Source organism: Pseudorca crassidens, chromosome 3 (genome assembly GCF_039906515.1).
Source record: "Pseudorca crassidens isolate mPseCra1 chromosome 3, mPseCra1.hap1, whole genome shotgun sequence".
Taxonomy (NCBI): Eukaryota; Metazoa; Chordata; class Mammalia; order Artiodactyla; family Delphinidae; genus Pseudorca; species Pseudorca crassidens.
The window spans coordinates 78,520,367-78,544,178 of record NC_090298.1 but is presented as its reverse complement, the minus strand read 5'-3'; the positions used below and the strand labels follow the sequence as shown (position 1 = coordinate 78,544,178).

Genomic DNA, 23,812 nt, shown 5'->3' with positions numbered 1-23,812 from the left:
ACCTGCCGCTTGACAAGAATTTGCTCATGAAATAAAGCAAACGTGGAATTTCTACATCAATTTATTCAGCAAATATGTGTCCTGCTTGTTGGTATCTACAGTCTTGAAATATTCTTTAAATCTTATTATACAACTGTTCAATATGTTTGTAGCTGATGTTTCTAGATAGACTATAAAGCCCCTGAAGGCAAGGAATATGTCTTATATCTTCCCAATCCTCCAAAATGAATTATACCTAACAGGCAATACATGCTAGTTCTTCTGAATTGCTTTTCTATAATGTCCTTTTCCTCGAGAATACTTATTTAAAAACAAAACAAAATAAGACCCAAGACAAGCATACTCTACCCTGCAAGTTCAAAGATGTTGTTGATGAGGCTGGCTCGATCTTTGTCACTCAGGACAAAAGGATTTATTTTCAACTGTTTGATCAGTGCTTCCCAGTTGTTGTCTGCATAATGTACAATATAATAGCCAGTCATGTCTGTATTGACCTTGATCCACTTCACTTCTTCTGTGAGATTGATGACAACTAATACAGACCAAAAAATGAGACAGAGAGAAGGTAATAGGGAAAGAAAAATATTAAACAGATACCTTGTTTGTTTCAAAGTTAATATGGTATTATTATGTAATATTCCACTAAGAAACTAAACATCTGCCTCCCAGGGCAGTTATTTTCATGTTAACAAAGATCACCACTCATTCACTTAACAATTATTTATTTAATGGTAAACAAGGTAGACATGTGCCTTCTCTCATAGATCTTACAATCTAATGTAACCAGGTGAATAGAATATCATATAAATGTTGTCTGTGGAAAAAGAAAACATGGCATTCTGTAGAAGCACAGAGTAGAAATGCTTCACCTCCTAGGGAAGGTTAGGAGAAATTTCTTGAAAGAAATGACATCAAAGTTGAGACTTCAGGATATATAGGTGTTGTTAGCCAAGTAAGAGGGACTCTGAGTGTTCAAGGCCCAGAGCGAAAGTGTACACGGAGTCCATGCACTGAACTGGCTCCCAAGTTCACTGTGGCTAGAGGAGAGAGGCAGGGAGAGGGGCAGTGTGTGCAGGGTGAGGCACAGGGGAAGACAGTGAGAGAACTACAGAAAATGTGTTCCATCTCAGCCTTTGTTTATGTTAGCAAAGGAAGGACAAACAAAGCCATTTAAAAAGTCACATAATTCGGGCTTCCCTGGTGGCGCAGTGGTTGAGAGTCCGCCTGCCGATGCAGGGGACACGGGTCTGTGCCCCGGTCCGGGAGGATCCCACATGCTGGGGAGCGGCTGGGCCCATGAGCCATGGCCGCTGAGCCTGTGCGTCCGGAGCCTGTGCTCCACAACAGGAGAGGCCACAACAGTGAGAGGCCTGCGTACCACACACACACAAAAAATTCCATTGTATATATGTGCCACATCTTCTTTATCCATTCATCTGATGATGGGCACTTAGGTTGTTTCCATCTCCGGGCTATTGTAAATAGAGCTGCAATGAACATTTTGGTACATGACTCTTTTTAAATTTTGGTTTTCTCAGGGTATATGCCCAGTAGTGGGACTGCTGGGTCATATGGTAGTTCTATTTGTAGTTTTTTAAGGAACCTCCATACTATTCTCCATAGTGGCTGAACCAATTCACATTCCCACCAGCAGTGCAAGAGTGTTCCCTTTTCTCAGCCATAAAAAGAAACGAAATTGAGCTATTTGTAATGAGGTGGATAGACCTAGAGTCTGTCATACAGAATGAAGTAAGTCAGAAAGAGAAAGACAAATACCGTATGCTAACACATATATATGGAATTTAAGAAAAATAAATGTCATGAAGAACCTAGAGGTAAGACAGGAATAAAGACACACACCTACTGGAGAACGGACTTGAGGATATGGGGAGGGGGAAGGGTGAGCTGTGACAGGGCGAGAGAGAGTCATGGACATATATACACTAACAAACGTAAGGTAGATAGCTAGTAGGAAGCAGCCGCATGGCACAGGGATATCGGCTCGGTGCTTTGTGACCGCCTGGAGGGGTGGGATAGGGAGGGTGGGAGGGAGGGAGACGCAAGAGGGAAGAGATATGGGAACATATGTATATGTATAACTGATTCACTTTGTTATAAAGCAGAAACACACCATTGTAAAGCAATTATACCCCAATAAAGATGTTAAAAAAAAAGTCACATAATTCAAAGACAGCAAAATAAACATTAGGGAAGGACTAAGGTCTCATTAAGTACAGATAAGAAATTACTGAGTTAAAATAATAGAAAATTGATAATGCATTTTTTGGCCCCTACCATTAAATATAAATGCTGAGAGAATTGTTAGAAATTTATATGGAATGATTTCAATTAACATACAATTAACAAGAAGCTAAAAATATGTGACTATAAAAAATATTACTACAAAAGCTGGACTACAAAATATATATAGGAATTCTCAAAACGTTTAAAATTACCAATCAAGAAATGTCCTTCAAAGTTGGCAGTGAGGACGTGAATTTAAAACAATAGTTAAGGGTATGCTTCTAAGCATCTTAAGGTTTAATATTTATTAGACTATAAACCCCATGAGCTTTAGTTTGTGCACTGCTAATCCCTCAGCACTAGAACAATATTCCTAGCAAGTACTCAAAAAATACTCAGTGAATTAACGAATGAACAAAACAATTATGTCATGGTAAGCTGTTTCAAACAAATCTAAATAAAGTTTGTAGATGTTTATGATGTAAGTTTTCTTCCCCATTTTAAAGTAGAGAATACAATTTTTTAAATTATAGGAGAAAGAGTAGAGATAAGAAAAATAATCTAAACTCAGACGATAAAAGCATTACGGGGCATATTTCCTGCCAAGATTTTTCCTATAAACATTTTAACTGAATTAATATTTAATACACTGGATCTATATACATTTATTTTATACTGCGTTTTCACCTATCAGATTTCACCTCCTGCCATTTTCCCACTGTCTTCATATGCAGTATTCAAGTATCTTCAGAATATTTTATTTCAAGACCTACCACAGCTTAACCAATCTCCTATTTGGAAATATTTAGGCTGTTTTAAAATATTCACTATCACAATAATTATATATAAAGGTTTTTACACATAAAATGCTTTGGAAACACATTTAAACCCTTTAGTACCTGAAGTCTTAGGGTTGATCAACTTCAAAAGCATGAATTATTTAAATTTATCAGATTTTCTTAATGCCTTAGTTACTCTAATTCTACTGAAACTGTAAAAGATTTTTAAGATGGAAAGACTTACATTCTGATCATGTCTTAACATGACATATCAGATAATCAGTCTTTTTCATTAAAAACAACTCCATACTAATTTGTTTTATTGCTGCTATAGCAACAGATGGGAAAGATTAATTACATTAATAGGGTTTATTCCTTTTCTAGAGCAGAATGCAGTTCTAAGGTTTATTTGTGATGGCAACAGTAGCTGCTCCAAGTTGGAGATATTTTTAACAAACCTATGACTAATGAAATTAACTTTATCATTAGCTAACGCAAAAATATCAACACTCTCCGGGTCACCAAACACAATTTCCTACAGAGCTTTTATGAAGAAAGGACCTTGGGAAGAAGAACTAAAGAGCTTCATATCTCCCTTTCCCAACAAAGGAGGCAAGGAATGATAAGTATGGCAATATTCCCATTGGATAGATACAGGAAAATATTGAAATACAGAGTATCTTCGCTGATAAGCAACTTGCCATGTTGTAAACCTAGCCAAGTCCAGATGGTAGATTGGAGGAACACAGCTGGGAGTGTGCTTGAAATTATTACTGTCATTTTGATGACAGAATATAAAGCAGTGCAGCGACAGCATAGAGAGGAAATTTATCATTTAAAGAATCAACATATTAGTCTCTTTCAGGTCTTCTGAGTGATCCAGAATGGAGGACCTTAAAACCACAGGTATCAAAAAATAATAGCTTTGCACACAAGGGAGGTAACTACATCCTGCAGCTCAAATGTGGATGAGGCGATCCTCATATGTTTTTAATTTATTATAATCATTAACAGATTAACAGTTCAATTTTCACAGTCCACTGAGTAGTAAAACAAGAGTGAGCAACTCCAATGTTAAATGGCAGAAGCCCAGATTAAGTAATCTAATAGGGATTTTAAAAAAACATTTGTCAATGAGTTATGAAAATCAACTACTGTTTTATAAAGAAACATTAAAGCACAGAAACAAAAAATATGTTTTCACTATAAAGCTGCAAAATTTCCTGTGTAGCTTGCTCCAGAGGGCTAGCATGATACATGCAGCTGAACTGCATGCATCCCCTTCTGTTCAAAAGCATTCCGTTCTCCAATACTCCTTTCTTCCCCTTTATTTTATTAGGGGGAAAAGGCAAGAGCAGAGAATGGCACATGATAAATATCCAATCCTAACTACATGCCCTTCCTCCTTCCTCTTGTTTTCAACTGCCTTTCATTTCAATGCCACGTCCTTTAGTTTCAGAGAAATATTTCTGGCACAGTGATATCCTTTTAGAAACATGAATGTTCCAAGTTAGAGTTAATATAAAAATTTCCTATAGTGAAAGAGATTAGGTTTGAATAAAATGTGGAAGAGAGAGAGAGAGGAAAGAGGAGGGGGGAAAGGAAGGAAGAGAAGGGAGAGGGAGACATTTTAGTGTAATTTCCTCAATAGGTAGTTTAGAAAAATGGTCCCATTCAGCACTTCTTATGCAAAAAAAACTATTAACCATTCAAAATCCATGTACATGGGGAAAAGTGACAAAAGCATTGACCACATATAACTATGTTTGATTGAACTAATGGACTAACCCAGCAACCCTGACATTAGAATGCACGAAAATATACTATAGATTTAACAAACCACCAAGATAACACATTGTACTAAAGTCATATGGCACAAAATAAGCCTCTGTAGTCACTGTCTGGGCTATATTTCTTTTGAGAAAAGAAAAAATTAAAATTCAATTAAACCAAAATTCGTTCTCACAGGAGCATCAGGAACGGAGAAGACCCAACTGTCCTCAAACACTTTTTGTGAGGACAGACATTTTCAGTGTGGACTTTCAAAACCTGAACTGCCGGGAATTAAAATTGCAGCAGCAAGGTAAATAACACAGTTGAGAAGAGGAATTAGCAGACACTGCTTTCAGCACATATTGGCTCAGTTCTACCTCTAGATTAAACCAATCATATTATAGTGCATTTCATATATTTCCCTTTACTAAGAATATTTTCAAATGAAGAGAAACAGAAGGTATCATTTTATCAAGGTTGGAATGCTTTTCCTAGAAATTTTTACAGTGAGATTTGAAATTGAGTCACGTTGTTATAGACTAAATTTATTTATTCAATAAATTTTTGTGTACCTATAGGGTGCTAAGGTTGCAAAAGTGATTGGTGTAACCAAGATCTCCACCCTCAATGGGGGATACATCTAATGTGGGATAAATATAAACAAAACAGTACTTATAGTATATAAAAAGTAGAGAATATCATTAAAACACATAAGTAGGGCATCTAACCTGTCTTGGGGTGAGGGAGGGCTCCTTAGAGTAAGCAATGGATGAGTTGAGATCTGAAGAGTACATAGGAGTAAAACCAAGGAATCAGGAGGCAGGAGTGTTCTTCCAGAAAAGAAAACATCACATGTAAAGGCCCAGAGACAAGAGGCAGTGCGGCATGTTTGAGTTGCTGAAACAACTTTTGTGCAGTGGAAGCAGAGAGTGCCAGGTAAGGACTTAGAAGGAAATGGCAAATAGCAGGAAAATATGAGCAAGACTTTGGGGTGTGAATCTCAGAAAGAGTTTAAGAAACTGGCAATATGAACTAAGCTAAAAAGTAGAGGGCTAATAAAAGTAGATTTCTTATTGTCCAATTATTTCTAATACCACCAAAAACTTATATACCATTGGGAGGTTTGCAAAATTTCCTTATTGGTCCCTTTTGAAAATAGGGAGATGGGTAAAGCAATCTACAGATAGAATGCAATCCCTATCAAATTACCAATGACATTTTTTACAGAACTAGAACAAAAAAATCTCAAAATTTGTATGGAGACACAAAAGACCCCGAACAGCCAAAGCAACCTTGAGGGAAAAAAACGGAGCTGGAGGAATCAGACTCCCTGACTTCAGACTATACTACAAAGCTACAGTAATCAAGACAATATGGTACTGGCATAAAAAGAGAAATACAGATCAATGGAACAGGATAGAAAGCTCAGAGGTAAACCCACGCACCTATGGTCAACTAATCTATGACAAAGGAGGCAAGGATATACAATGGAGAAAAGACAGTCTCTTCAATAAGTGGTGCTGGGAAAACTGGACTGCTACGTGTAAAAAAATGAAATTAGAACACTCCCTAACACTATACACAAAAATAAACTGAAAATGGATTAAAGACCTAAATGTAAGACCAGACACTATAAAATTCTTAGAGGAAAACATTTTTTTTTTTTTTTTTTTTTTGCGGTACGTGGGCCTCTCACTGTTGTGGCCTCTCCCATTGCGGAGCACAGGCTCCGGACGCGCAGGCTCAGTGGCCATGGCTCACGGGCCTAGCCGCTCTGTGGCATGTGGGATCTTCCCGGACCGGGGCATGAACCTGTGTCCCCTGCATGGGTAGGTGGACTCTCAACCACTGTGCCACCAGGGAAGCCTGGAAGAACACTCTTTGACATAAATCACAGCAAAATTTTTTTGACCCACCTCTTAGAGTAATGGAAATAAAAACAAAAATAAACAAATGGGACCTAAGGAAACTTAAAAACTTTTGCAAAGTAAAGGAAACTATAAATAAGGTGAAAAGACAAGCGCGAGAAAATATCTGCAAATGAATCAATAGACAAAGGATTAATCTCCAAAATATATAAACAGTTCATGCAGCTCAATATTAAAAAAACAAACAACCCAATCAAAAAATGGACAGAAGATCTAAACAGATATTTCTCCAAAGAAGACAGACAGATGGGCAAGAAGCACATGAAAAGCTGCTCAACATCACTAATTATTAGAGAAATGTAAATCAAAAGTACGGTGAGGTATCACCTCACACTAGTTAGAATGGGCATCATCAGAAAATCTACAAATGACAAATGCTGGAGATGGTGTGGAAAAAAGGGAACCCTCTTGCACTGCTGGTGGCAATGTAAATTGATACAGCCACTATGGAGAACAGTATAGAGGTTCCTTAAAAAACTAAAAATAGAACTACCATACAACACAGCAATCCCACTACTGGGCATATACCTTGAGAAAACCGTAATTCAAAAAGAGTCATGCACCAAAATGTTCATTGCAGCTCTATTTACAATAGCCAGGACATGGAAACAACCTAAGTGTCCATCATCGGATGAATGGATAAAGAAGATGCGGCACATATATACAACGGAATATTAGTCAGCCATAAAAAGAAACGAAATTGAGCTATTTGTAATGAGGTGGATAGACCTAGAGTCTGTCATACAGAGAGAAGTAAGTCAGAAAGAGAAAGACAAATACCATATGCTAACACATATATATGGAATTTAAGAAAAAAAAATGTCATGAAGAACCTAGGGGTAAGACAGGAATAAAGACACAGACCTATTAAAAAATGGACTTGAGGATATGGGGAGGGGGAAGGGTAAGCTGTGACAAAGCAAGAGAGAGGCATGGACATATATACACTACCAAACGTAAGGTAGATAGCTAGTGGGAAGCAGCCGCATAGCACAGGGAGATCAGCTCGGTGCTCTGTGACCGCCTGGAGGGGTGGGATAGGGAGGATGGGAGTGAGGGAGACGCAAGAGGGAAGAGATATGGGAACATATGTATATGTATAACTGATTCACTTTGTTATAAAGCAGAAACTAACACACCATTGTAAAGCAATTATACTCCAATAAAGATGTAAAAAAAAAAAGGTAAGATATAAAAATCACATGTATACAATATCAACCAAGTAAAAATTATTTTAAAAAAATGACTAGAAAGAAATAATCATGAGAGTAGTTACAATAGGGTAATAAGATTTGTTCTCCATCTTCTGGATTTTATATAATGTGCATATGTTATGCTTAAAAATTATTTTTTTTCAATAGTAACATTAATAATGGTAACTAACACTTATATAGCACATAACATATGCCAGGCATTATTCTAGGTGCTTCATATAAATGAGCTCAATTAATCCTCACATAACACTATAACGCAAGTATAGTTACTCTCTCCATTCTATAGCTCAGGGAAAGAGGCTCAGAGAGGTCACATAACTCACCTAAAATCATACAACTGAACCAGGCAATGTGGCTCCAAAGTCAGACTGTTACTAAGCTACACTCCCCTCTCAAAGATATAGGATTGAACAACAACAGATCCAATTCAAACAAGAAATTTTCCCTATCCATAAATCTAAAGTATCACTAATGGTTCCTGCAGAACCCAAGAGCCTCATGTTTTCAGGATGTAAATTAAGAGGATACGTGGTGTAGCATTCAGTGGTATTTAACAGATGGTTAGAAACTACATTTCAATTTCTTTTTATAGACTCCTTGTGGGTCAGCATATACAATCTTTACATTTTATTATCCCCCCACAATCATAATTTCTTGCCCTATCTTCTCATTATCAAAAAATGTATACTGTGTCTACAGGACATTTTGTAATAATTATTTACTACAAATCTGTCTCATGAATCAACGTTTGTCATGCATAAGAATCATCTAGGGTGCTTATTAAAATGCAGTCGCCTCAGCCCACCCCTAGAGAGTAGACAGCAGAGTATACTTTAAGAAACTGATCTACTACTTCTAACAAAATATTTATCTAGGATACAAAAACAGAGTATTCGCTATTTTCTACCACAACTGCTAGCATATTCAGTGCAATTTTTTATACCTTATTTCACATGACTAAGAAAGACCAGTTTTATGCAGGATACATAGAATCACTCTCACCTTAGTCACATTTTGTACAGGTGTCTCATAAAACCAGCTCAGAGAGCTGTGTACATTGGAAAGTGTAATGGAAAGTGCAATCTCCTTTCTGCTGCTTGGTCAATTTTTAGAAAATATGCTGTTTCTAATTTCATTTCAGAAAAGTGTTAAATATAGCCAAACCTGATTTCTTGTCCAGTAATGATACTGATCGATACTTTGAATAATTTCCTTCATCAGTGACATAGGATAGTGGAATATGCCACAGAGAGCTGTAAAAAGAAAATACTGGAAGATTATCACTCTTTCCAATATTTCAGTCAGTTACACATAACTTGTTGGGTTATTTTTTTTTTTTTTTAGCAGGAAGGTGACATTTTTCAAGCTATTCCCGGAAAGGGATAATCTTGTTAGGTTTCTTAAGAACTTATGATTACAAAACATTCAAAAATACTTTAACCTGAGGGTGCAAAAGAGATAGCGGGGAGAGAGAGAGGGCACTCACCTTGCATCTGAAGGCTGAATTTCAGGCTTCATATTTAAAGAAAATCTTTCTTGTTGCACCAGAAGTTCCTTTCCTTTTCTTTGAACAGTCACTAAAGGAAATCCTTTCTGCAGGGTCCAGGTTTTCATCATTTTCCTTACGTCTAGTGTTTTGTTTGAGACCTATAGAAAAAAAAATTATTTTTGCTTAAACAGTCTAAGAATTTTATAGTACCTTTCCCTCTTTCCCTACCACATTCTATGGCGACTACATTTAATGGTAATATAAAAAAGAAGCACAAATGCTGAGTTGAATTTACATTTTTACTCTAGGTAATTGAGCAAGTGCTAAAAGGAAAGTAAACTGGAATACAGCTAAGTGATAACTAAAGAGAGTGAGAGAGGAACTATGTTGAAAAAGCAGCACATATGCTATCAACCAACTGAGTGTTCATTAAAATCCCTAAGAAGATATAAGCACTCCTTCAGGTCACAATACTAACATTTAGAAGGTATGGATAATGATATGCAGTCTAGAATCAGAAGCACTGCTACTCACTCCTGTGAATCAGCTAGGTCCAGATTTCTCGGTCCAGATTTCTCTTTATTCCCCAGACCCTCTGCTTTCACAAATGTTAAAGTTCATCTTTTAAAGAGCTCATCCTGTGGGAGTGCCTGGGAGCAGCAGCAGAGGAGTGAGATACAAACAGGTCGGCTGCCTGGACTTTAGGTCTCTCTAGAGAACAGCAGTGAATGTTTTTCATGGTCACATACCCCTTTTTCCTATAAAATACATGAATTTATCTACAAGATCTAGAATCCAGGGTCAGAGGTTCACAGACCCTCTAAAGCTCCCTGTCCCTAAGACATCTGGTATCAATGATTAAGAAGCAATTTTTGAACTACCTCTTTGAAGCAGGTGAGCTAAATTTACGATTCAAATTATTTTTCTAGATTACCTATGGATTTGCAAGCAACTCAAATCATCAAGTGCTTAAAATGTTTTGTAGTATCGCGCCACTATGGCAGGCCTTACACCTCAGTCGACATACACCTATTTATTTAAAGCCGAAAAGGATGGAGAAAATCTTCCCAAATGCTTTGTGAGATTAACCTTATGTTTCTCATGGCTCTGACCTATTTATTTCTGGACAAGAGGTTGGGAAGAAAACAAGCTTGCCCCAAAGCAAGGCACTTTTGGGTCTCTGAAACAGAACTGAAATGAAAAGTCCAGTGCATAATTTGATGTGGATGCTGAAGAACCTGAGGATGACGTTAAGGGGCTAGATCTGGATAGGAAAACACTGTGATGCAAAAGTTGAAGTCAGTGAGGAAGGCAGAAACATATTCTAAATGTCAGGAGATAATACAATGAGTATAAAGTAAATAATGTGGCTTTCATTTGAAATGCTACTACCTGATAAGAGGAAAAACAATGATTTAGAAGCAACTCTTAGGTAATAAGGACTGATCGTTCTTCTCAAAAAGAACTCAGACAGTAGGAAGATATATCTTCTGGGAAAAGGGTTAACAATTAGAAGATACCAAATTTCAGAGAAGGCAAGGGAGCGGAGAGAGCACATGGAAAAGATCCAGAGCAGGGGTTCTTAACCCAGGATCCATAAAACGTTGAATTTGTGTGTGATGTTTTGCCTATCTGTGGTTTATTGGGGGAATATGTCCAGAACTTTCATCAAATTTTCAAATATGTCTGTGATCTTCCAAAACGTTAAAAACCATTGATCTAGATCAGGGTAACAAATTCAAATGCTTATAAGGGCTACGCCATCAGCATATGTGCACGATGCGGGCTGGGTTCACACACTGTTATGAAGCATAACTTGTAACCGATTACACTGCTTGTTAGAATTCTAGGCACAACAAAATCCAAGCAGCAAAATGATCCAAGGGCAGTATGGAGCCATGGCAGCCAGACTATGATACATCATCTAAGTTAGAGGAACACGGCCACAAAAGATAGGAGGATTCATAAGGCAGAGTATAGAGCAAAAAATCATGAATGTAAGGTAGAAAGACTGCAAAAACATAAGGAAAGGAAAAGAGATTTTTGAAAAAAAAATCAAATAATGAAAACATAATAATATACACTAATTCAGAAAAGAGAACTTTCTTACAAAGTAGTAATGGAGATTAAGATATAGACTAAAGATGCTTACACAAGCCCTCATGCAATTTTTTCAACAATTAAGACCAGGACTTCCATTTCATGACTTTTAATTCTGTGCTCTTATTCATAAATATTTATATACTAAGCTCCATTCCCCTCTCTCTTAAATAACTATCCTTGGTACCACAGCTTATTTACATACTTGATAAAAACATAAATATAAGAACTCCTCTCTTCTTAGTTTAAGAGCTAAATAAAATATCCAGGTCACTTACCTCATTAAAACTATCCCACAGATCATCACTGTGAATGGATGCATAGCTATGATTATGTAGGTAAAGAACAATAGCATGTTGAAATACATCTTCACTAAGGTAAGTTTTCAGCATCAACAACAGAGAAGCTCCCTATTCAAAAAAAAAAAGCAAAAAGGGGAAGAAAATAATAGAATACAATAGGTTTATAGAGATAAGAATCTAAGATTCAAAATACAATCACTGTAAGCAAATACTTTCATAACCCAGTGATAATACACTGTTATTTAGTCTCACATAACCAGTTGTGTACTATGTTGAAATTGTCTTAAAAATTATTTTAAGAGGTTTGAAAAGAATTAATGGAGTAAATTCCTATTTGCACTAATTCTTCTATGAGCCATTTTGTGTGGTCTCTCAGTTACTCACTGTTTCAGTGTTAGTGTTAAAAAGTTAAGTGTTTTGGGCTTCTCTGGTGGTGCAGTGGTTAAGAACCCACCTGCCAATGCAGGGGACATGGGTACGAGCCCTGGTCCGGGAAGATCCCACATACCGCGGAGCAACTAAGCCTGGGCACCACAACTACTGAGTCTGCGCTCTAGAGCCTGCGAGCCACAACTACTGAGCCTGCGTGGCACACCTACTGAAGCCCGTGTGCGTAGAGCCCGTTCTCCGCAATGAGAAGCCACCATGATGAGAGCCCGTGCACTGAAATGAAGAGTAGCCCCCGCTCACCGCAACTACAGAAAGCCCGTGCGCAGCAATGAAGATCCAACGAAGCCAAAGATTAATAAAATAAATAAATAAATTTAAAAGAAAAAGTTAAGTGTTTTTATATACATATATGTTTTTAAATTGGGGTATAGTTGCTTTATAATGTTGTGTTAGTTTCTGCTGTACAATGAAGTGAATCAGCTATATGTATACATATATCTCCTCCCTCTTGGACCTCCCTCCCACCCCCCCCATCCCACCCATATAGATCACCACAGAGCACCAAGATGAATGGATAAAGAAAATGTGGTACATATATAAAATGGAATATTACTCAGCCTTAAAAAGGAACAAAATTGGGTCATTTGTAGAGACATGAATGGACCTAGAGTCTGCCATACAGAGCGAAGTAAGTCAGAAAGAGAAAAACAAATATTGTATACTAACGCATATATGTGGACTCTGGAAAAATGGTACAGATGAACCTATCTGTAGGACAAGTATAAATATATTTTTAATTTAAAAAATGCCAAATTTTCTGTGGCATTACCCACCCCTATCTCCAATGCTTAAAGCACACTGCTGGAGACAATAAACTAGCTGAACTCTCAAAGGTCTCTTTGCTAGGGAGTACATTAATTTCAAATTTTAGTACGTCATGATGCTGAAGTTGTTTTCAAGATCTCTCTTCTTCCTGCAGACTCACTTCAAATATGTTTGGAATATATGAATGTACATACAGGGTAGTAAGCATACACCAAAAATTCAGAGTCAGACATGCAACTGCTAAAGGGCACACTATACTCACTGATGCACGTCATCTTCTCCAGTCTTAAAATAACCGCCTCCTCTGTGAAGCCTTCCCCGATTTGAGACACAAATCGTATTTCTCCATATTCAAAAGCAATTTATACCATACTTCCTGCATCTGCTATAGATATATTTTTATTTCCTCTTCTAGACTGTAAGTTAATTTAGGGAAAAACTGAAAAGCTCAATTCCTATAACTAAAATAATGTCTGGTACAGAGGAGGCACTCAAATACTTTTTGAATGAATTTCACTTCTGATAAAAATGTAGCAATGTTAAGTCATCAAGATTATCAGATACACATAACTGAACTTAATATCTACTACTTAATACCTATTACTCTCTTATTTCTGTAACACACTTCAGTGCTACTATAAATTTAAATGCTCTTTTTTTTGTTGTTGTTTTTAATCTTTATTGCAGTATAAATGCTTTACAGTGTTGTGTTAGTTTCTGCTGTATAACAAAGTGAATCAGCTATACGTATACATATATCCCCATATCCCCTCCCTCTTGCGTCTCCCCCCGCCCCAATCCCACCCCTCTGGTTGGTCACACAGCACCAAGCTGATCTCCCTGTGCTAAGCAGCTGCTTCCCACTAGCTATCTGTTTTACATTCGGTAGTGCATATATGTCAATGCTACTCTCTCACATCGTCCCAGCTTACCCTTTCCACTCCGCATGTCCTCAAGTCCATTCTCTACGTCTGTGCCTTTATTCCTGTCCTGCCCCAGGTTCCTCAGAACCATTTTTTTTTCCTCTAAGATTCCATATATATGTGTTAGCATACGGTATTTGTTTTTCTCTTTCTGACTTACTTCACTCTGTATGACAGACTCTAGGTCAATCCACCTCACTACAAATAACTCAATTTTGTTTCTTTTTATGGCTGACTAATATTCCATTGTATATAGGTGCCACATCTTCTTTATCCATTCATCTGTCGATGGACACTTAGGCTGCTTCCATATCCTGGCTAGTGTAAATAGCACTGCAAAGAACACTGTGGTACATGACTCCTTTTGAATTATGGTTTTCTCAGGGTATATGCACAGTAGTGGGATTGCTGGGTCATATGGTAGTTCTATTTTTATTTTTTTAAGGAACCTCCATACTGTTCTCCATAGTGGCTGTATCAATTTACATTCCCACCAACAGTAAAAGAGGGTTCCCTTTTCTCCACACCCTCTCCAGCATATACTGTTTGTAGATTTTTGGATGATGGCCATTCTTACCGGTGTGAGTGATACCTCATTGTAGTTTTGATTTGCATTTCTCTAATGATTAGTGATGTTGAGCATCCTTTCATGTGTTTGTTTGTAATCTGTATATCTTCTTTGGAGAAATGTCTGTTAAGGTCTTCTGCCCATTTTTGGATTGGGCTGTTTCTTTTTTTGATATTGAGCTGCATGAGCTGCTTGTATATTTTGGAGATTAATCCTTTGTCAGTTGCTTCATTTGCAAATATTTTCTCCCATTCTAAGGGTTGTCTTTTGGTCTTGTTTATGGTTTCCTTTGCTGTGCAAAAGCTTTGAAGTTTCATTAGGTCCCATTTGTTTATTTTTATTTCCATTTCTCTAGGAGGTGGGTCAAAAAGGATCTTGAAGTGATTTATGTCATAGAGTGTTCTGCCTATGTTTTCCTCTAAGAGTTTTATAGTATCTGGCCTTTCATTTAGGTCTTTAATCCAGTTTGAGTTTATTTTTTATAGGTGTTAGGGAGTGTTCTAATTTCATTCTTTTACATGTAGCTGTCTAGGTTTCCCAGCACCACTTATTGAGGAGGCTGTCTTTTCTCCATTGTATATTCTTGACTCCTTTATCAAAGATAAGGTGACCATATGTGCGTGGGTTTATCTCTGGGCTTTCTATGCTGTTCCATTGATCTATATTTCTATTTTTGTGCCAGTACCATACTGTCTTGACTACTGTAGCTTTGTAGTATTGTCTGAAGTCAGGGAGCCTGATTCCTCCAGCTCCGTTCTTTGTTCTCAAGTTGCTTTGGCTATTTGGGGTCTTCTGTGTTTCCATACAAATTGTGAAACTGTTTGCTCTAGTTCTGTGAAAAATGCCATTGGTAGTTTGATAGGGATTGCACTGAATCTGTAGATTGCTTTGGGTAGTATAGTCATTTTCACAATGTTGATTCTTCCAATCCAAGAACATGGTATATCTCTTCATCTGTTTGTATCATCTTTAATTTCTTTCATCAGTGTCTTATAGTTTTCTGCATACAGGTCTTTTGTCTCCTTAGGTAGGTTTATTCCTAGGTATTTTATTTTTTGGTTGCAATGGTAAATGGGAGTGTTTCCTTAATTTCTCTTTCAGATACTTCATCATTAGTGTATAGGAATGCAAGAAATTTCTGTGCATTAATTTTGTATCCTGCAACTCTACCAAATTCATTGATTAGCTCTAGTAGTTTTCTGGTAGCATCTTTAGGATTCTCTATGTATAGTATCATGTCATCTGCAAACAGTGACAGTTTTACTTCTTCTTTTCTGATTTGGATTCCTTTTATTTCTTTTTCTTCTCTGATTGCTGTGGCTAAAACTTGCAAAACTATGTTGAATAATAGTGGTGAAAGTGGGCAACCTTGTCTTGTTCCTGATTTTAGTGGAAATGGTTTCAGTTTTTCACCATTGAGAACAATGTTGGCTGTGGGTCTGTCATATATGGCCTTTATTATGTTGTGGTAAGTTCCCTCTATGCCTACTTCTAGAGGGGTTTTATCATAAATGTGTGTTGAATACTGTCAAAAGCTTTTTCTGCATCTATTGAGATGATCATATGGATTCTCCTTCAGTTTGTTAATATGGTTTATCATATTGACTGATTTGCGTATACTGAAGAAAACTTGCATTCCTGGGATAAACCCCACCTGATCATGGTGTATGATCCTTTTAATGTGCTGTTGGATTCTGTTTGCTAGTATTTTCTTGAGGATTTTTGCATCTATGTTCGTCAGTGATATTGGCCTGTAGTTTTCTTTCTTTGTGACATCTTTGTCTGGTTTTGGTATCAGGGTGATGGTGGTCTCGTAGAATGAGGTTGGGAGTGTTCCTCCCTCTGCTCTATTTTGGAACAGTTTGAGAAGGATAGGTGTTAGCTCTTCTCTAAATGTTTGACAGAATTCGCCTGTGAAGCCATCTGGTCCTGGCCTTTCGTTTGTTGGAAGATTTTTAATCACACTTTGAATTTCAGTGCTTGTGATTGGTCTGTTTATATTTTCCATTTCTTCCTGGTTCAGTCTTGGAAGGTTGTGCTTTTCTAAGAATTTGTCCATTTCTTTCAGGTTGTCCATTTTATTACGATAGAGTTGCTTGTTGTAAACTCTCATGATCCTTTGTATTTCTGCAGTGTCAGCTGTTACTTCCCCTTTTCCATTTCTAATTCTGTTGATTTCAGTCTTCTCCCATTTTTTCTTTATGAGTCTGGCTAATGGTTTATCAATTTTGTTTATCTTCTCAGAGAACCAGCTTTTAGTTTTATTGATCTTTGCAATTGTTTCCTTCATTTCTTTTTCATGTATTTCTGATCTGATCTTTATGATTTCTTTCCTTCTGCTAACTTTGGGTTTTCTTTGTTCTTCTTTCTCTAATTGCTTTAGGTGTAAGGTTAGGTTGTTTACTTGAGATTTTTCTTGTTTCTTGAGGTAGGATTGTATTGCTATAAACTTCCCTCTTAGAATTGCTTGTGCTGCATCCCATAGGTTTTGGGTTGTTGTGTTTTGATTGTCATTTTTTCCTGGTATTTTTTGATTTCCTCTTTGATTCCTTCAGTGATCTCTTGGTTTTTTAGTAGTGTATTGTTTAGCCTCCATGTGTTTGTATTTTTTTACAGCTTTTTTCCTGTAATAATATCTAGTCTCATAGTGTTGTGGTCAGAAAAGATACTTGATACAATTTCAATTTTCTTAAATTTACCAAGGCTTGATTTGTGACCCAAGATATGATCTATCCTGGAGAATGTTCCATGAGAACTTGAGAAGAAAGTGTCTTCTGTTGTTTTTGGATGGAATGTCCTATAAATATCAATTAAGTGCATCTTGTTTAATGAGTCATTTAAAGCTTGTTTCCTTATTTATTTTCATTTTGGATGATCTGTCCATTGGTGCAAGCAGGGTGTTAAAGTCCCCTACTATGACTGTGTTACTGTCGATTTCCCCTTTTATGGCTGTTAGCATTTGCCTTATGTATTGAGGTGCTCCTATGTTGGGTGCATAAATATTTACAATTGTTACATCATCTTCTTGGATTGATTCCTTGATCACTATGTAGTGTCCTTGTTTGTCTCTTGTAATAGTCTTTATTTTAAAGTCTATTTTGTCTGATATAAGAATGGCTACTCCAGCTTTCGATTTCCATTTGCATGGAATATCTTTTTCCATCCCCTCCCTTTCAGTCTGTATGTGTCCCTAGGTCTGAAGTGGGTCTCTTGTAGACAGCATATATACGAGTCTTGTTTTTGTATCCATTCAGCCAGTCTATGTCTTTTGGTGGGAGCATTTAATCCATTTACATTTAAGGTAATTATCGATATGTATGTTCCTATTCCCATTATCTTAACTGTTTTGGGTTTGTTTTTGTAGGTCTTTTCCTTCTTTTTTGTTTCCTGCCTAGAGAAGTTCCTTTAGCATTTGGTGTAAAGCTGGTTTGGTGGTGCTGAATTCTCTTAACTTTTGCTTGTCTGTAAAGGTTTTAATTTCTCTGTCGAATCTGAATGAGATCCTTGCTGGGTAATCTTTGTTGTAGGTTTTTCCCTTTCATCACTTTAAATATGTCCTGCCACTCCCTTCTGGCTTGCAGAGTTTCTGCTGAAAGGTCAGCTGTTAACCTTATGGGCATTCCCTTGTATGTAATTTGTTGCTTTTCCCTTGCTGCTTTTAATATTTTTTCTTTGTATTTAGTGTTTGATAGATTGAGTAATATGTTTCTTGGCATGTTTCTCCTTGGATTTATCCTGTATGGGACTCTGCCCTTCCTGGACTTGATTATTTCCTTTCTCATGTTAGGGAAGTTTTCAACTATAATCTCTTTAAATATTTTCTCAGACTCTTTCTTTTTCTGTTCTTCTTCCAGGACCCCTATAAGTCAAATGTTAGTGCATTTACTGTTGTCCCAGAGGTCTCTGAGACTGTCCTCAATTCTTTTCATTCTTTTTTCTTTATTCTGCTCTGTGGTAGTTATTTCCCCTATTTTATCTTCCAGGTCACTTATCCGGTATTCTGCCTCAATTATTCTGCTCTTGATTCCTTCTAGAGAATTTTTAATTTTATTTTGTTGTTCATCATCGTTTGTTTTCTCTTTCATTCTTCTAGGTCCTTGTTAAACATCCTTGTATTTTCTCCATTCTATTTCCAAGGTTTTGGCTCACCTTTAACTATCATTACTCTGAATTCTTTTTCAGGTAGACTGCCTATTTCCTCTTCATTTGTTAGGTCTGGTGGGTTTTTACCTTGCTCCTTCATCTGCTGCATATTTCTCTGTGTTCTCATTTTGTTTAACTTACTGTGTTTGGGGTCTCCTTTTTGTAGGCTGCAGGTTTGTAGTTCCTGTTGGTTTTAGTGTTTGCCCCCAGTGGGTGAGGTTGGTTCAGTGGCTTGCGTAAGGTTCCTCGTGGTGGGGACTGGTGCCTGTGTTCTGGTGGGTGGGGCTGGATCTTGTCTTTCTGGTGGGCAGGGTCGTGTCCGGTGGTGTGTTTTGGGGTGTTGTGAACTTAGTATGATTTTAGGCAGCCTTTCTGCTAACGGGTGGGGTTGTGTTCCTGTCTTGCTAGTTGTTTGGCATGGGGTGTCCAGCACTGGAGTCCGCTGACAGTTGGGTGGGGCTGGGTCTTAGCGTTGAGACAGAGATCTCTGGGAGAACTCTCACCTATTGATATTACATTGGGCTGGGAGGTCTCTGGTGGTCCAATGTCCTGAACTCCCTTCTCCCACCTCAGAAGCTCAGCCCTGACACCACGCCAGAGCACCAAGACCCTGTCAGCCACACGGCATGTGAGGACACAGCAAGAAGACAGCTGTCTACAATCCAGGAAGAGAGCTCTCACTAAGAACCAAATTGGCCAGCACCTTGATTTTGGACTTTCAGCCTCCAGAACTCCAGAGGTTCTCCTCTGGATGTGCTGTCTCTCCCTTTCTGGGCATGTCCTCTAAATGCTCATTCTTGTTCTCAATAGAACCCGTTCTCTCCTGCATCATTAACTTTCCCTCTCTACTGTAACATTCCATTAACAAAAACTATGTATCAGTCCTTAGTTTAAACAAATAAGATCCCCTTCCTTTCCTTAACCCTGTGCCTCCTCCAATTATCACCCTATTTCTTGTTCCTCCTTTGAAGTAAACTCCTCAAAAGAGTTGTCTGCATTTGCCACCTCCATTTGCTCTGTTTCCATTTTCTCTTGAGCCATCTTCTGACCATCACTCCACTGAAAGTGGTTTTATCAAGGTCACTGGTGAATCTCATGGTGTCAAACCAATGTCAATTCTCAGGCTCACCTTTATCAACCTACTAGTAGCATTTGATATGAGTGATCACCCACTCCTCCTTGAAAGTCTTTCTGCACTTGGCCTTGGCATACCACTCTTGATTCCTCCCCTAACTAACCATCCCTTTCTGTCTCTTTTGTAGGATCCTCCTTATTTTCTCAAGGACTAAATTTTGGTGCCCCTGGCATTTAATCTTCAGACTTCTTTTCTTCTCTAAATTTCTTCCTAGATGATCTTCTCAATGCCAGGGGTTTTAAATGACCTGCAAATTTATATATCTAACCAGACTTCCCCTCAATTCCAGACTCATATCCAACTACACGCCTATTATCTCCACTTATGCACCTCAAACTTACTCAAAAATTGAGTTTTTTCTTCTTGCCCCAAATCTACTCTTCCAATAATCTTCTCATTTCAGCAAATAACAACTCCATTTTTCCAACTGTTCAGGCAAAAATCTTAAAGTCGTCCTTGACTCCTCTCTTAATTCCACATCTAATCCATTAGTAAATTCTACTGGATTAACGTTTACCATATATTCTAAAACCAACCATTGCTCATTATTTTCAGTACTATCACCCTTGTCCATGCCACCAATATCTTGCCACTGGTCTATTACAACAACTTCCTAACTAGTCATCTTGATTCCATATGATATTGAAGGCTGATTTAAAAAAAAAAAAAATCATACTATGGTACTTCCCTCATCAAATGGCTTTTCATTCCACTTTGCAAAAAATCAAGGTCCTTACTACGTCCAATAAGATGATCTACGATGATGTGGCCCCTTATAATCCTTCTCACTTCATCTATTACTTTCCCCTGTGTTTATTCCACTCCAGACACGTTGGCTCCTTGCTGGTGCTTGAACCTGCCAACCAATCTTCATCTCAAGCTGTGTGGGTCCCCAAGACAAGTCCCAGGTATGATGACGTGTTAGGAGGACTCACAGGACTCAGTAGTCATATTCACCACTATGATTTATTACAGTGAAAGGACATGAAGCTAAATCAGCTAAGGGAAAAAGTTCATGGTGTGAACAAGTACAAGCTTCCAGGAGTCCTCTGCAGTGGAGTAAGACAGGATGCACTTAATTCTCCCAGGAACATGTTGTGACAACATGTATAAAATGTTGTCTATCAGGGAAGTTCATCAGAGACTCAGTACCTGGGATTTTTATTGGGGGCTAGTCATGGAAGTGTCCTCTGCCTAGCAAGTACCAAAACTCCAGACTCCCAGAAGGAAAACAGATGTTTAGCATAAACCACATTGTCTGTACAAACAGTGTGGGCACAGTGAGTCATTCTTATCAGGGAATGGTGGAAACTCTCCCCAAATCCAAGTTGCCAGATACCAGCCAAGAGCCAGCCTTACAATTATGCCTTTCTAATGATAGCAGTCTCAGGCCTACTACGTTAACTCATTTCTGCACACAAGCCCTATGCACTGGTTATTTCCTCTGCCTGGAACATTTTTCCCCTAGAAGTCCACATGCCTTGTTCCCTCACATCCTCCAGATGGTATTCAAATATCACCTTATCAGTGGTCTTCCCCAACCATCTTATATAAAACAGCATTTCCTTTGTCATTCTCATTTCCCTTACCACGCTTTATTTTCATGTTAGCACTAATCACCAAACAAAATATCTATTTATTTATTCATTTGTATTGTGTCTGTGTCTATCTCTGACCCCTGAAATAGAAGCTCCATGGTAAAAGTGACATAGGCCGCCTTATTTCCTGATGTATCCCCAGCACCTAGGACAATGTTAGGTAGATGGTTGGTACTTGTACGATTTGCTAAATGACTGAATTCTCACAAGGCAACCCGCATCAGAATTAGGCTTGCAGATCATGAAGATCAAATAGAACATGTCTGTCAAACACATTTCCCTAGTGACACTTACTACTTCTTGCACACAATAATGGTAAATTACCCAGTGTCCTATTTTTCTCTGTTATGTGGGATATTTGCCAGATTCCCAATTCTGAAATAAGTAGTTCCCATGCTGACAGGGATAAGATATGCTGTGGAGACAACATGCTCAGAAGACACTGAATTCTGGGTTTGGAAGGTGGGGGTCAGAGGAAGAAAGAGCTCTGTAGCAAGAGATCCTGAAATAACTGTTCTATATAAGAAAAGAATTGCAAGTCGTAAAATTTTCTTTATTGGCAGGTCCAGTATGGGATTTAAAAATCACAACACATAGCAGTAGCTCTAATTGGAATACATTTAATATAGCCAATTGAACTCCTGATTTCCTCATTTATTAACAGTACTACCATTCTCCCTGCCAGTCAGGCTTGAACCTGGAACACATTTCTGCCTCCTTTTTTTTTTTTTTGCGGTACACGGGCGTCTCACCGCTGCGGCCTCTCCCGCCGCAGAACACAGGCTCCGGACGCGCAGGCCCAGCGGCCATGGCTCACAGGCCCAGCCACTCCGCAGCACGTGGGATCCTCTCAGACCGGGGCACGAACCCGCGGCCCCTGCATCGGCAGGCGGACTCCCAACCACTGCGCCACCAGGGAAGCCCTCTGCCTCCTTCTTTACCTGCTTTACCCTGTCGCTAAGTCCTTTAAGTACTTCCCTACACTCAGGGTTTTTTCACACCCATCATTTCCCTCCTACTCTCACTACCACTTCTAATTTTAAACTTTTACCATTTCATGCTTGTACTTCAGCAGCAATTTCCTGATTTTAGGTCTCTCTCCACTTAAATCTACTTTATAAACTGAAACAAATTAATTTTCCTAAACAGTCACTTGATCAAGCCATTCCTCTATTGAAAAATCTTTTAAAGCTTCCCACTGATTACAGAAAAAGTCCAGATTCCTGATGGCATTCAGGATCTTCTACAACTGAGCCCCAACCTACCTTTCTCATCTTTCCCCTACTCTACATGTGGCTTCCACTGCAAACATTTGATACCTAAACAAAATTTCCCTGCCCATTAGTATTCCTGACTTTTTCTTTGCAGACCTCATCATCCCACTCTTGCCCTATTCTACTGTTCCCATTCCTCTTTACCTATATTCTTCCTATTATTTAATTCATCTCAATTTCCATTTTCCTCCAAAAAATTTCTCTCCATAATCCCAGGCAAAAATACTCTGTACCATTCAATTAGCACGTACTACCTCTTACTGCTTCACAAGTACTTACCACCTAAACTTTGAGTTTCTTGATGACATGAACTCATATGTTCTGTATATCTTCCTCTCTGTCCAGGACAAGAATTCAATTTATTGATCTTAATCTGATAGCCAGACTAAGGAGGTCAACAAGCTATAACATTCAGCCCTCCCTCCCTACACAAATGTGAGTGGCACTGATATCCCTATCCTGTTCTCTTACAATGATCCTAATCAGGTTTCTCTGTTTCTGTTTTTGCTTCACCCCCAAACCTGGAGTCTATGTTTCTAATTCTACAACAAATCTTCAATTCTTAAAAATCTCCTTTTACTTACTTGTTTTGGCAATTCTGACTTTGGAACACACCTCAATCCTGAATAACACAGCCAAGGGCTTAGAACCTTCCCTGGACATATTCTACCTGCAAATCTGGACAATGATCCTACTTCAAAAAATACATTACTATAAGTTCTGGTTAACTACCCAAAATACTAGTTAGAGAACTTAAAACAAGAGACAGAGAAAGAAAGAAAAACCCATATAAAGTTAAGACCAAGATTTACATAGAAGCAAACCTCTTAAAGTTTTAACAGTGTACCTGAAAATAACACCTATTTAATCTTTAAAATAATCTAAATCAAGCAGCTTGCTCACATATGAAATTAATTTGTAACCTACTCCAGGTACTTTTTGTGTATAGCAATACCTTAAAATAGGAAAGAGAATCAAACATTTCTTCAATCTGTTCTGAAGACTGAACAGATAATGATGATATTGGATGAGATGAATTCAAGGAATCTTTCTTCAGGGTTTTAAATCGAGCATCTAAGAAATCTTCATACTAGCAAAAAATGAAACAGATTAAGAAACCATGTATT

The 23,812-nt window shown here is 38.0% G+C and overlaps 1 protein-coding gene across 1 annotated transcript in view; it reads right to left on the bottom strand.

Annotated features, from left to right (window-relative positions):
- Positions 1-23,812, bottom strand: part of LNPEP (leucyl and cystinyl aminopeptidase) — a 105,942-nt gene that overhangs the window by 19,211 nt on the left and 62,919 nt on the right. The window contains exons 8-12 of the mRNA XM_067731305.1: positions 23,641-23,775; positions 11,806-11,937; positions 9,425-9,585; positions 9,103-9,191; positions 349-532 (exon numbers count right to left, since the gene is read on the bottom strand). Of these exons, the coding sequence (XP_067587406.1) occupies positions 349-532; positions 9,103-9,191; positions 9,425-9,585; positions 11,806-11,937; positions 23,641-23,775 (701 nt within the window). The remainder of the gene's footprint in view (positions 1-348; positions 533-9,102; positions 9,192-9,424; positions 9,586-11,805; positions 11,938-23,640; positions 23,776-23,812) is intronic.